Genomic DNA, 14,991 nt, shown 5'->3' on the forward strand with positions numbered 1-14,991 from the left:
ATTATGCAAGGAGAGTGGATATTGCCACTACATCAGGCTGTTCAATTGTCTGTCTCTCTTTTTGATCCAAATTTCCCCTGGAGATGAAAAATGTTAAATAGAATTCAAGAAAACCTGGGTTCGGCCCAGGAGAAACCTAGCTGCAAAGCAGTGAGGGGGAAGGCAGATATCAACTGGTGGTCTATGGCACTGCACTGAGAATTAAATGTGGCAGACTAATGGTCTTTATTTGTTGTCATGGTCTAGGTTTCTATGACGTTTTAAAATAGAAATAAGACAAGAGAAAGAGACCATCTACACATTCAGCTTTACAATCCCTACCATTCCTCTGTGCTTATCCCATGCTTTCTTGACTTCAGATACCATTCTAGTCTCCACCACCTTCATGGGGAGGCTGTTTCATGCATCCACCATCCTCCCTGTAAAAAAGATATATTTCCTTATATTATTCCTGAATCTACTCCCTTTCATTCCTATCCCATGACCTCTTGTTCTAGTGCCTCCTTTCCATTGAAGGTGATCCACTTCCTGTGAGTGAAAACCTGGACGGTATTTAAATATCTGTATCATATCTCCCCTATCTTCTATGGGATGCATGTTCAAATCTCTCTGTCCCCATATGCTTTAGAATGAAAAACACTGATCATTGCAGTAGCCACCCTCTGGCCTGACTCACACCGGTTTATAATCCTTTTGAAGGAGCGATCTTCAGAACGGTGCACAGTATTCCAAATGAGGTCTCACCAGGGACCTATACATCTGATGCATTTGTCTATAGACCAAGTATTTTACTCCAGCAAACTTCTTAAGTGTGTGATACTAATTCCACACTACCTCAGTGCTGTATGAAAGTCTTTCTGAAACCATGCTGCGGAGACTTGGTAGAACAAGCAAGAAAAGTTGATCAAATCAAAGCATGTAAAATATACGAGTTTGTACAGAGTTGAACTGTGAATTCAGTGGCACACTGAATGGTTCTAAGGCACATGATGGCATGGATCACACCTAGGTGTATATTTTATTTCATTTATTTATATTACATTAAGGTACCGTAGGTATTATACCATTGCTTGGGTGATTGTTGGATTCATTTTGTTATATTCCCAAACAATTTAAAATATGGTCCCTGATTTACTGAACTTTTGCTCAGACACAGAATGGGGAACAAACCCTTATTAAATCAGGTCCGCGGTAAGTTACAAAAAAGATTTCTGACGCTGAGAGAAGTTTTAGGAAAGAATATTCGAGTTAAAGTAACACTGTGTGTTGAAGTGAGCCAGTAACGTTATAACTTAAACCTACAAGTTCCAACAAATAACAAGGAACACAGAACAGCACAGTGAGCTATAATCCTAGTCAATAATGCAACGTGATTGTACTGAATGTCTTATTCATGTGCTCTGGTTTGCCCGCTTTCATACTTCACAAACACTAGGAGCACTTAAGCTGCTGCTTTAGTGATGTTTGTGTTAAAATAAAATCACACATGGCTCTCAGCATCAGCAGCAAAAGTCTATATTAAGAAACCCTCTATTGATTGCTCATGAGCAGACTCCACTAATGAGTAATTGATAAGATTAGCTCTTGCTTACCATCCCCTGAGAATGGACACAGTTTTCTTACGATTAAAGCTTTTCATTAATTTAGAAATATTGTAATTGTTTAGGAGAAGTGTTTTCTGTCTTGCAATGATTATTCTACTCACTTATGTGATGTTCTCCTCTTTACAGTAGGTAAATACATTGATCGCTGCAAGAAAAAGAAACTGCCCGTTTTCCTTTTAAACACATTTTTAGGCAAAATCCGCAAAGTGAAAATGTATTGCCAAAACATATTGGGGTAGATATTCAAAGCTGGCCGTGTAAGTAACTTACCTCTAGATTCATCAAAATGCATTAGTAATGCATGGATAATGCCCACGATAAGAAAAAGGGGTGTGTTTATGGGGAAAAAAAAAATCACATGGTGCAGTAAAATCACAGAGAAGACAGACTATCTACAAAGCCTACATACTAGTGAAGTATTTATATTTCTATAAGAGGCCCATCTAATAGCTCGAGGTGAGGTGTTGGTGGTGGTTTAGGGGCCAGTTTTACATGCAGTGGGACGTATGAACAGCACAGTGCACATCGGTGAAGATTTGACATCATTTGGAATGAGGAAAGTCAAAGATGAAATTTTGTACTATGTTATCTCGCCCTAGCTTGGCCATTAGAGACATATGGAGGAGAGCTGCTGAGATATACCATTTATTTTTAAATGAATGCAGGTCCCTACTGTTGAATGGGTGTGGATGATCCAGATGTCAACAGCCATGAGAGATTACTTGAATCGGCTTTGGTCTGGACAAAATAGGTAATTGGATGACTACTAAATATATTAAAACTTATCTCTAGCACTGAGCTGCTCTGGATTACAAATCCTTCCATTAAGGCTATGGCGCATGATTTAGCAAATGAAGGAAAAGTGATTCCTCTTAGTAAATATTTATTTATTTAAAGTTTTTCTTTACCGACATTCGTCAGGGACATCATGCCGGTTTACATGGAACAAGGGAAAAACAAGGGCATAGTAAACTGGGAGTTGCGACAAAGTATATAACTATAGATAGAATGAATTGAATTGGAACAGTAAAGATAATTGATGATGAGGGATATATTAGTGGGAAAAAATTAGGTAAAATTATGTACATGATGTTTCTAAATCTAAGGTAGCAAAGAGACAGGGGCTTATCAGAGTAGCAAGTTTTCTACAAGAAAGAGCAAGTTTCCTAGGGGTTAGGAAGGGAAGCTAAAGGCAAGAAGGAAAAATGGGGAGATAGCGGGGAGTGCTAGGTGAAAAACGGACAGAGATCCTTGGTGGTTAATGTGTACAGAGGTTAGGGTAGGCTTGCTTAAATAGCCATGTTTTGAGTTTTATTTTAAATTTATGTGCGCACTGCTCTAGTCTGAGTTCGGGTGGCATGGTGTTCCAAGCATAAGGGCCAGCAATGGATATGGCACGCTCTTTTGTGGAGGAAAGGTGTATATGTTTTGGAGAGGGAGTGTGGAGAGTGCCTTTGGATGATGATCTGGTGGGTCTATTGGATGTGTGGAAGTGTATCGAGTCGTTCAACCATTGCATATTCTGGTTGTGGAGGGCTTTGTGGATGAGGGTGAGTGTTTTGTAAGTTATACGGTGGTGGATAGGGAGCCAATGCAGATCTTTGAGTATGGGGGTGATGTGGTCAAATTTGCGTGAATTAGTGAGTATTCTGGCTGCAGCATTCTGAAGCAGTTGAAGCGGTTTAATCGTGGCATTGGGTAAACCAAGTAGGAGGGAGTTGCAATAGTCAGTTTTGGACAGGATAGTGGCTTGCAAGACTGTACGGAAGTCACCAAGGTGGAGGAGCGGTCTGAGTTTTTTTTTAAAGTATTGAGTTTGTATTAGCAGTCTTTCCTAGTTGAGCAAATGAATTTTTGGAAGTTGAGACGATTATCTATTATGACGCCTAGATCTCTTGCTTGGAGTGAGAAAGGGATTTTTTGGGTGGGCGTAATGATGGAGTGATGCAGGGATGCGATTATGAGAAGTTCCGTTTTGGAGGAGTTAAGGGCTAGGTTTAGGGAGCTGAGGAGGCTGTTTATAGAAGATAGTGCGTTTTCCCATCTTTCAATGGTGGCGGTGAGTGAATCAGTAATGGGGATAAGTATCTGAACGTCATCCGCATAAATGAAGTGGGGGAGGTTGAGGTCAGCAAGGAGTTTGCAGAGGGGTGGAGGACAGTGATGATCTAAAATTCTGGGCATAATTGTACCTCTGCAATTGACAGTGCAATATCAGATTTTGGTGGGCATAATCGTACATCTGCAATTGATATAATCGTACATCTGCAATTGACACTGCAATATCAGATTTTGGTGGTAATAAAACCTTGTTTCATCTTCATGCAACTAGGAATCCAAGGTCTTACCTTTTACAGGAAAATCTGGCCACAGTGATACATGCAATTATAACAATTTGATTACATTATTGCAATTCATGATATGATGGATTGCCTAAGGAGCATCTTCTCTGATTGCAACTTGTCCAGGACATAACCGTTCATCTTCACGTTTTGCTTATATTGCATGACCATGTTACACCGGCACTGGAAAAATTACACTGGGCTCCCTATTTTAAATTATTTCTTTGCAGGCAGATTTTCAAAGCGTCGCTCGCACAAAAACGGGCCCCCATGCACGCGTGAGCGGGCCGCACGTGAGCAATGCGAATTTTAAGAAGCCAGAAGTTTGCGCATCGAGAATAAAGAGTTAGAGAAGGGTCGGAGGAATAGGTGTATCGGGGGGGGGGGGGGGCCAAGACAAATGCGCGTAACCCCTGAATTTTGTAAGGCTGACCATGGCAACGCGCACCAAGTTACGCAGATAACTTTATTACTGGTCCTGATGAGGTGCAAGTCTGGGCCAGAGGGACCCCGAACACGAGAGAGAGAGAGAGAGAGAGAGAGAGACTGACACTCTATACATCTCCACTGTAAGAGAGGGGAACTTTCAACGTGATCACGCACAACACTAGAGATCCTGCAGTGAATCAATAAAGCCCAAGTTGCACCGAGAAGGCCCTAAGGCTTCAGAAGTCTGCCTAGGCTCCTCTCATCAGTTTTGGCTGCACTGGCTGTTAGGCAGGTGCATTATGAAAGGGCAGAGCTTTCTTATGCATCCTATTGTGTGCAGGAAAGCGTGGTGGCCCCGCTGGAAAGAATGATCAGCACTCTAAATGTCAGCATTCAGCTGATAAGCAGGGCTAAAGACTTTGGAGCCGAGCCCACGCCAATTAAAGCGCTGTGTGCTGGGCAGCTCTTAAAATCTTTGTTTTTGCATTATATGTTTAAAGCGCATTAAACAGTCTATTCAAACACAGGTAAAATAAATCAAAAGCGTCTGGAAGCATTGTTAGGAAAGCTCATGCAGCTTACAAATCTCTCGTGTGCGCAAAACAATTCAGAAATCTCCCCGTGTCTCGCCTGATGCTCTGCTGCTGCAGTGAGGACCATGATACGCCACCTGTTGCTCTTTGTACCCTCATGCCCCTATAAAGCTGGGGGGTCACCTTCCACGTGCCTGGGACCGGCCAGAGCGCTCCATGTGCCCAAGAGGATTGCCTCATCACGAAAGTCAATTGCCATCAGGCTGAGTACCCCCACTGCATGCAGGGAGATGTAGTCCTGTTTGTTCTTGGAGAAATCGAAAATGGAATGCACACACAGTGAGACTAAACCAGGGCTGGATCAGCTCCTTTGGGTTCACCAAGGGTGGCGATGACAGCCCCTACTGCAGTGTTTACAATTATCTATAATTGCAAAGTGCATAATCATGTACACAGTTATCTTCTTTAGAGGACAGGAAAAAAGAAGACAACAGAGTTCCAAACTCTTAGGCACTGACTGATTTTAACTTGCCAAGATAATGTGTTTTCGGTTTTTTTCTTAGAAATGGCAGGAACTGGTGAAAACAATGCTATTGTTATTTTAGTTGTACAATAGCAGATAACTTTTGATTATTGATGACGAGTTAAATAGAACAGGAAAAAACATGCCATCTGCCTGATATTTGAGTCATCTGGTTGCCAGGTTTATGATATTCAGAAGTTATTATTTATCGTATATGATGCAAAACAAATTGAAAATAGATAATTCCATAAGCAGACCTGGGGCAGTCTTCATTTGGAATCCATGACTAAGACCTAACAATCATCTAAACACAGTGGTTCTCAACAGGTGTGTTGGGACGCACTAGTGTGTGGCGAGGTCACAGAAGGGGTGTTGCAGACCCAGCAGAAGGCTGCTCTTTCCTCATCAGGCTGGACAGGAGTTGGCGGATTTCTCCTTTATTGAGTATGACAGGAAGCTGCTAGTGCTTTCTTCTCTTCCTGGCCTAGTGCGAGGTAGTTCCCTCCTCCACCCAGATCAGAGTGAGATACCACCCACTCCTGTTCATATGGGCCTAGCAGGACACCAACTTTATCTTCCTCTGCCTGGCAGTGAGGCTGCTGATGCTCCCTTTACCCCCATGGGGCCTGGATGTGAAAGCAGGAGCATAAGTGAGAGAGGTGCGTGCTCTATGGATCCACTGCTGACTTCTGCTGCCTCATCTTCCTCTCCTCATCTGCTGCTGGTAAAGCTGGAGGGAGTCTCTAGATTGGACTGAAGCTTATGCTGGCAGGGAACCAGGAGGAGGGGGAAATGTGCTGGGCAGGAAGGCCTTGGGAGAGAGGCAGCACAGGGGTCTGCTGGGTAGGAAGGGGTGGGAGAGAGGAGGCTGGGGGTTGCTGGGTAAGGAGAGGTGGAGGAAAGAGGGGTTGGGGGCTGCTGGGCAGGAAGGAGAGATGGAAGTGGGTCTGCTGGGTTGGGGGAGAGGGGGAGAGGGGAGGTCAGAGGATGTTGAGCAGGAAGGGGTAGGAAAGAGGTGGTCAGAGGTATGGCTAGGGAGGGAAGGGGAGAGAGAATGCAGGGAGAGTTGAGCAGGGGAGAGAGGCAGCACAGGGAAGAGGATGTAGGGATGGGGCGTCAGGACTATTGGAGGGGGATATGAGCATGAGAAAGGATGATCGAGTGGTTGGGAGAAGCGATGGGGGCATGGAGGGGATTACAAGAGTCATACTGTGCCAGTTCTGAGAACATTCATTTCTTCTCTCTTTGAACTTTGCTTAGTGTAGGAGGAAATATATTTCTCTTTCTAGCTCTCCAGTTTTGCACTGCATGCAGAAGGTCTTGGTGTTTCCAGTTTTTGTTTCCGCATTTGTAATTTGTGGTATTTTATTCTGTATTAGGTGAAGGTAGCTCTGTCTGTATTATGTATGTGTGACACTGAGATGCAGCATGTAGGGATTTGTATCAGTCTTATTTGTTGTATTTTCTCAATATTATATTGCACAAGGGGTGAACTGCTCCCATTTCATGGGTAGGGCTAGTGCTGTTTCATTTCTTGGAGTTAGTGCTGCTGAGGTATGGCAGGTTTGATAGACGGGTACAGAGCGGGGTTTGTTTGTTTTATTTTACAATGCACCTGGTAGCAGAGGGTGTTTGGGATACTGTTAGTGAGATGACACCAGAATATCTTTCTTGTATGGTGAGTTGTACAGGGAAATGTCTTGGTTCTGCTCTGCACCCATTGTTAGACAGCGGGAGAGTCCTGTGGATGCAGAGTATGTGTTTACATTTAGTCCCATGATGGTCACGTGTTGAGTGTGTCACGCATGTGAGCGTCGTCTCAGAGGTGTGCTCTGATAGAAAAAAGGTTGAGAACCACTGGTCTAACACAACCTTTTTGTCTATAATTGTCATTCAAAAAGAACTATAAATAGGTATTTAACAAGAAAAATGACTAAGATGGGACGGGAGTGGTAGGGCTGGGCTCTGCCAGGCAGAGGGCTTGGGTGTCATTCTCAAGCCATTGACCGGGGCTGGGGATGCTGCAGAAGCAGTGCTCACAGCCGCTGGGGGTGGGGATCCTAGACTTTGCAGCACCACATGGCTAGATTTAGGATCCATCACTGCAGGGTTCTGGTGAGTTGCTCCCCACCCTACCCCCCCCCCCCCCCCTTCTCAGAGGTCAGTTGCTGCACTGGCTAAGTTAAAGTGAGTCAGGAGAAGATATAAATTAGGGGCATAATCCCCAGGCACTTGTGAATGGAGGCTCACGGTGCCAGATATCAGCCCTAGGTCAGACGGACATGGAAGGCCAAAGAGAGCAGGAAAAAAACCAACCAGGTCAAAAAAAAAAAAAAAAGTCACAGAAGGCAGCTTTTTTTCCATATTGATAGGCACCCAATCCAGATGCCTGGGATATCAGGACAAAGATTATTTAAACGCGCAGTTGTAAGATTCATGGATGAAAAAATTAAGCAATTCTCTGCTGACAAGAAGCTGCACTTTCTCCATCCCTGCTGCTGTAAGCACTGTGAATAATAACCTCTCGGATTCTCTACAGGCTCTATTCATCAGCTTCTCTACCCATCACTTACACTGCTGTTTTCCCGTAGACAATAATGATGAGGGCACAGCCACGTGACTGGCACATGAAGTGCCAATGTTAAGGGCCCTGATGAATGTAACCCACTGTGGCTCTTTTTATGGTGCTCACAAACCTGAGAAAGGAATGAAAAAAAATACCATGGGTTTGATCCTATTAAAATGGAAAACCTTCAGCGATTCAAATCAACACACACATCAGCAGCAATGCTGCAAGGGCTGAATGTTTTAAGCTGCTGCATCAGCTCTCAAGACACAGCCATAGTTACACTCAGCTCAGGGCATGCTCCTTGTTAGCTGAATCGGTAACAATTCAGGGATGAGGCAATGGAGCTGAATGCCAATAAGCAATTGTCATTAGTAGGGCCAGGGGCAGCACTAGGCTAATTAGAGGGCTGCTAGGAGTGCCACAGTTTTGGCATTGGGGGGGGGGGGGGGGGGGGGGGGAGTAGGGAAGGAAAGCAGCAGGATTAGATTAGGCTGGCATCGACTGGGCTCTGAGCTTTTCCATAGCAGTGGGAGCTTGCCAACATGCTCCCACTTCCCCCTTACTTCTCTTGCTCCGTTTCATGGCTCTGCTGCCATGACCCACCCTTCACATCCAGGTTTGTGGCAGAGAGGAGCATTTGCTTAGCGAAGATCTAACACCAATTTGCACAGCTGGTCTTATCCTGGGCTCAGCCTTTGATCTTTTTGGAAATGCTAAGCAAGTCTTAAGTAACATTAGTTCATTTCTCATCAAAGAACCTGGAACACTAACCTGTCACTGTTAAATGTGTGGTATTTTGGAGGCTTCCAAAAATGAAACCATCATTAGTTTCTTGTTTTAGAATTCCTCCCAATATCCCACACATTTGGGCTTTTTTGGAAGTTAGATAAGCAGCTTGAGAATAATGCACTGGTTTTAAAAGCAAACATTCCACCCGCCCAGTCAATTTTGGGTGTAGATATCACCCCATGCCCCCCATTAGTTCAGTCTGTGAATCCCTGGATGGGGCCACAACACTGGGAGAGGTGGCCATCGCTAATGTTGGTCCTAAATAGCTGAAATAGAACCTAGACTCAAAAACAATATTTCCAGTTACTTCTCTTCTCTCTTCCCCCTGCCCAATGTGCATCTACTGCTCTACAGGTCTGCTTCATGTCAAAAAGCCTGCTGCTCAGGAAACGTCACACAAAAGTCGCCAAAATTATTTGCAAATCACAAACTATGAACATAGATCATCACAACCCAAATGAACGGCAGGCTTTGCAGTTGGGGAGGACGATGCACCAATCACAGTTTGAGTGGAAGGATCTCACAAATTTCAGATTCACTTATTTGTACTTTTTAGACGTCACTGGGTTTTATCTTCTTAAATTTGGGGAAATAAGAAAAAAAAATGAATTAAAATGGGGCAATCTAAAATCCTGCTATTCAGAAAGATTTCTTAATTTTTATGTTTACAACAGAAGCCCGTATGGTTCTCCAATTTTCACCCAAAATTTCAAAACAAGCTCTGCAAATAATCTCTAACCATGCAAATCACTTCCAGGGTCAAATACAGCAGCAGCTTTTTGGTCGCTGCATACCATGCAAATTTTGCAACAGAAAGCCTGGAATTGCAAAGCAAACACCTTATCAGAAAACCTCATTGTAACATCTGGAAGACTGTACTGTCCTGGCCGAAAAGACATTCTTCCAGAAGCCAAGGTAAAATGGAAATATATAATGGGGGGTCTTTTTGTTACTGCTGGCATTGATGCAAAGTTTATGGTTATCTTACCTGGGGGACGTTGCACTCATTTTCAGACTGAAATTATGGGAGTACACTTTGAAGATCACATAGGAAAGCTGCCCACATACGTTTAACATGTGCACATTTTTGAAAATTCAAAAGTATACATGTAAGTGCAAACTCCTCTCTACAGAATGCCTCCCCGTACTGCGGGTGAAGTTGTGCATGTTTTGGCACTACCTGTGCAACAGTACTAGTACATGGGCTGGAAAATTTTCAAAACAAAGAAAATCATTTCCGCGGGTAAAAAAGTGGCAGGAGGGAGATTACAGAAACCAAGTTCGATCCGGAATTCACCACCGATCAATGTCGGACTCTCATCCCAAGTTAATATATTTGGCACAGACCAATCCGAGATATTCACAAAGCCCCATGCACATTATTTTTTTAGCTCCAGAAACACAATTGCATCTTCCATACTGGATACACTCCTGCCAGGGTAGTAGTTTACAATTTTTTGTCTTATCATTTTGGTACCACATTCTGGCAAATGTTATAGACAGAACAGAATCTTGCAATGCATCTAAATTAAGCGCAGTCTCTTGGCCACAATGTTAAGCGGAAGTAGGAGATTGTGGCATTTCACTGGATGGTCTTAGCACAGAAAAGCAGAAAAGAGATTCACTCATGCCCTAGATTGCACCAATTTGTTGCAATCAAGAATGGTTGAGGGATGCATCTTCAGATAAAGCATAAACATGTGGTTAGATAGCGTAGGCCAGATGGATCAATGAGTTTTTTTCTGCTGCTATATAAGAATAATAAAGTAACAAGTGAGGGGATAAAATAGAGTTTATATTATTTACTCTTTCAGATAGTACAAGAACTAGGGGACCTTCCACAAAACTAACAGGTAGAAGATATAAAGATATAAAACAATTTAGAAAGGTGAAAAAAAATTTGTAAAAAAAAAAAAAAAAAAAAAAGAATCTAAGTCCAAATGGAGAGAGTTTTTTTTCCCCCCACTCAATGCACAATGAAGCTGTGGAATTTGTGGCCAGAGGATGTGGTCAAATCACCTAGCATAGCTGGGGGGGGGATGATTTAGACACGTTCCTGGAGGAAAAGTCCATGAGCCATTATTAGCCAGATAGATTTGTGAAAGCCTCTTAATCCCTGGGAGTGAGCGACAAGAAATGGGATCTGCCAGTTTCTTCCCGGAGATCTGGACTGGCTCTATAGATCACATACCTCCTATGCTCTTCAGATGATAAATTAACTATAGAAAGCTGGAATGCATTTAATAGTGATTGAAGATTTTTCTTACCAGCTAGTTTTTTGCCCCTTCCCCCCCCCCCCCCCCCCCCCCCGTCCCATTTTGCCCGTTTACTGTGTGAAGTTAGAGACAGTCCAGTGAGTCATTGACGTTGTATAACTGATAATGTCAATATGTACAGAACCATTGGGCTGTCCTGCAGTGAAACCTTTAAAAAGCAGCTAAAAACTTATTTATTCAAACAAGCTCCCTCATTATATTTCTACAGGACTATCTAGGCAGATCTAATCAGTGCTTAGAATTTTTTTTTTTAAAGGAGATTTGATGTTTAAGACATTTGCTGGCCAATATTTGTATTGCATTGTCTTTGTTGTTTAAACCTTTATTGTGAGTGTTTTATTGAAAGCCGCTTAAGAACTTGGATAATGCGGCCTACCAATTTTTTTGGAACAAATACTGTGGCTTGATATGTAGTCCTATATCTATTGTATACTGTAAGGCACTCGAGCAATCCAGAGACTATTTGCTGTTGATTACCAATGTATATATACAGTGTATAGTCTTCAGCTTAGAAATCTAGTTGCTTTTTAGTAACATAGTGCCATAGTAGTGCCTATTTATTTATTCAAAATCATTTATTTATCGCACATTACGAAGATCATGGCGGTTTACAAAATAAAAAACATACACAGTTACATAAAAATACAACAAAGGACACACGTGAATAACACTGCTCTCATGGAGAGTCCCTTGAAATGTTCCTGCTCCGACACTTTCCCTGCATTGCTGTGCAGATCTTGTGGCTGTCAGCAGATCAAGATTTTGTTCAGTTTGCTTCTGCGTGACATTGCCAACACGGACCCGACTTGCTCTCTGGCCATCTTTCTCCCACCGCGACCTTCTGCTATCTGTCCCAAGCATACTTGAATTCTGTCCCTGTTGTGGTGCCACCTCTGCTGGTAAGTTATTCCAGGCATCCACCACCCTCTCAAGAAGGCAATATCCCCCTCACATTTCCTCTTTAGGACTCCCCCCCCCCCCCCCCCCCCCCCCGTTACAACTTCACATTGCGACTTCCCCCTCCCTGTTCTGGACTTCCTTTTTTTCCCATGGAAAATGCCCTTTACAAGAGATTTGTTTCTGAATCTCCTTCCTCTTAACAGGAGAACATTTTAAGCCGGAGGCCTCTACAGAGCACTTGTGTTGCAGGCCGTACACCATTTTGATAGGTCTGTTCTGAACTACTTCCATTGTATCCATGTCCTCACAAAAGATGAGGCCTTGTATACTTGAACATAAATCTTAACGTTTTCCTTCTGCCTCTATCGCACTAGTCAGCAAACTTCAGGCTGTCCTCTGCGTCTCTCTCCTCTTCCGCACTTGCAGGATTTTGCCCTTCTGATTGAAGTGTGGTTAGTAGATTGAGTGTCCCAAATGTATGATTTTACCTTTTTTTTTTTTTTGTACAAAATGCCTTGACCATGTCCCTGGGTATTTTTTGTCATCTGTTTTTCCTTCCTGGTATATCTACTATTACCGATTTCTGTATAATCTGCATGTTGGCATATTGCTAACAGAAATATTGAAAAGTAATGCATGCCATAACGCTGGATGCCAATTGTCAGACTAAACACAGGAAAATCACTTTCTTTCCTGCTTTCCTAGCTTTGAGGGCTCTCACAAATTTTTGGAAAGATACCAAATAAGCCAAGAGTCTAGACAACTACTGTTTAAAGAAGAGCTGTATGTAAGAGCACTAGCTGGCAGAGATATATAATACCCAGTAACATCACTTCTGGAAGCTTGGAAAAGATTTTTGGTTTTACCATGTCACGGTTAGAAAGTGGGACAGACTCTCATGGGATTGGTTCAGGTCCCCCATCCACCACCACCTCTGTGGCCCTAACTCATTTAATGAACTCACGGTTCTCAAATATAAATGTGGAGGTCGGCGCCAGTATGTGAATTATGGACAGACCCGATTTCTCTAGTGATGCCAATTTAAAAAAAAAAAAAAATGCGCACAAGTTCAGAACTTGAACTGATCCATGGGCGTGCAGGATCAGCTGCATTTTACATAGTATTTAGCAGTCCTGTACTCGGCTTGACTTTTTTTTTTTTAAATCCCTGAGAAGAATACATGTACATGAGAACATAAGTTAACTGGTACCCCAGGACAACTGAAATTGGTTTTATAGTTGATACTTTGTCCCACTGTCACAGTTTAAGAATGGGACAAAGTCCACAGGTACTTTTAACCCACAAAGTTCACGCTGATTTTTAAAGTGGAAGAATGCGAGTGCCTTGATTTTGAAACTTGCCAGAAGTACAAAGTACCCAAGGATGCTTGCACTAGTTGCGGGTACAGATAGATTTTGCTGGAGAAATATACACGCAGAGTTGAAAACTCAATTTGCATACTTATCCCACCCCGACCCAAACATTGGGAATTATTTTATTTATTTATTTTTAATTTTTATATACCGGAATTCCTGTATGCAATACAAATCAATCCGGTTTACAAGTAACAAAAAGGTTGCCCTGGTCTGGGAGGTTAGACCAGGGTTTTTTACATAGAACATTGAACAATAACAATCAACCAATGAACATTATTACAAGGAACAGTGAAATATCAATAATATTTAACAAATAATAAATAACCTTGTTCGTGTTTTGAATAGTATGTGTGTGTTCCCCTTTTTACAATGGACTTTAGTAGCGTAGGGAATGTCTCGTCCTCTCATAAATGACTTTCAAAATTGCCCTGTATTTATTTATTACCAACTGTCACTTCTCAGGTTATACACACAAAAATAAAAATGCAGACTATATATAAAAAGTGGCATTGCAGATACACACCTTAAATCAAACCGTGCACACGTTAGGAGTAGAAGCAAATGGACCTCTCTCCATGCATTGCGCTTACCTGCTTCCATGAGCTGACACTGCTGGCCAAAGACCTGGGAGAAGGTGACGGGCACGCTTCCAGAGTTGGAGGTTTCTGACGAGTCCATGGCTCTCTTGGGGTCTTTTGTGTTAGTCATGTGTCAGACGAGATTACAGATTTGCGTGTTTGCACGGTTCCTGAGCTTTAAAGGTGAATCAGGGTCCCTCTGATTACAGTCCTTCTACCGGTGTATTTTTTTTTTTGGGGGGGGGGGTGGCGGAGAAGGGGGACACAGCTTCTGGTCTCTCCTGTGACAGCTCCAGCTCAATGAGCAAGCTTCACCATGTCTTCGCCCCAGTGCTGCTGACAATTTTACAAGGTAAAAGAGGAGCAGACGGTGGTGCCTTGGAAGCCCGCTGACTGGTCTCGCAGGAAGTCTCTGTATCCCAATAATTTTCAGTCTGATAGCTGCTGCACAACTCGTACACTGCTCCTTGCACCGACTTCGGGCTGCGTAACCCAGGGCTGCTTTCCCACGAATCTGTCCTTCAGCCTTCAAGCCTGTTTGGTCCGTACAGGAAACTGAATTCCTTTGCAGCTGGCAAAATATTATTGAGTGTACATCGGACCTCCAGGGAGCCCCACCTGCAGCAATCAGTAGCTGTTATTATTGCTCTCCAATTGGTCTGGATCCTTGGTTTTCTCTGCCTACCTCTCTCCCTCCCTCCCCTCTCTCTCTATCCCCCTCCACCCCCTCTGTCTCTAAATCCGGCAGCACTCTGCAGTGCTGCCTCCGTTCTCTTAGACAGCGACTATACTGATTTTTTTTGGGGGGGGCACTCTTTCATCCTTGATCTCTCATTACAAATCTTTGTTTTTTTTCTCTTTTCTTTCAGTAGAGGAAGCAAGCAGGAAGCCTGTGCAGGCTCTGTTAAACAATGTCTTCTCCCTGACCCGCTGCAGTGGTCTCCTTCAGTGATGCATCGGCTTTTACTTCACAAGGAAATGCTAACTCAGCCAGGCTGGCAGAGAGAGCTGGCTTTTTAACTCCTTCAGACCTGTAGAGGGGATATCCCTAGGCCCTACCATAATAACAAAA

At 43.1% G+C, this 14,991-nt stretch overlaps 1 protein-coding gene across 3 annotated transcripts in view; it reads right to left on the reverse strand.

Moving 5' to 3' along the window:
- Window positions 1–14,586, reverse strand: part of KAZN (kazrin, periplakin interacting protein) — a 663,662-nt gene extending 649,076 nt beyond the window's left edge. For 2 of the 3 annotated variants that reach the window (XM_029579163.1, XM_029579161.1), the window contains exon 1: window positions 13,932–14,583. In XM_029579163.1, coding sequence (XP_029435023.1) covers window positions 13,932–14,049 — 118 coding nt within the window. In that variant the 5' untranslated portion in view covers window positions 14,050–14,583. Of the gene's footprint in view, window positions 1–13,931 lie in introns of all 3 variants that reach the window. The other variant, XM_029579165.1, reaches the window with a different exon arrangement.
- Window positions 14,587–14,991: the final 405 nt, after the last annotated feature.

The sequence above is a fragment of the Rhinatrema bivittatum genome, chromosome 15 (assembly GCF_901001135.1).
Source record: "Rhinatrema bivittatum chromosome 15, aRhiBiv1.1, whole genome shotgun sequence".
Lineage (NCBI taxonomy): Eukaryota > Metazoa > Chordata > Amphibia > Gymnophiona > Rhinatrematidae > Rhinatrema > Rhinatrema bivittatum.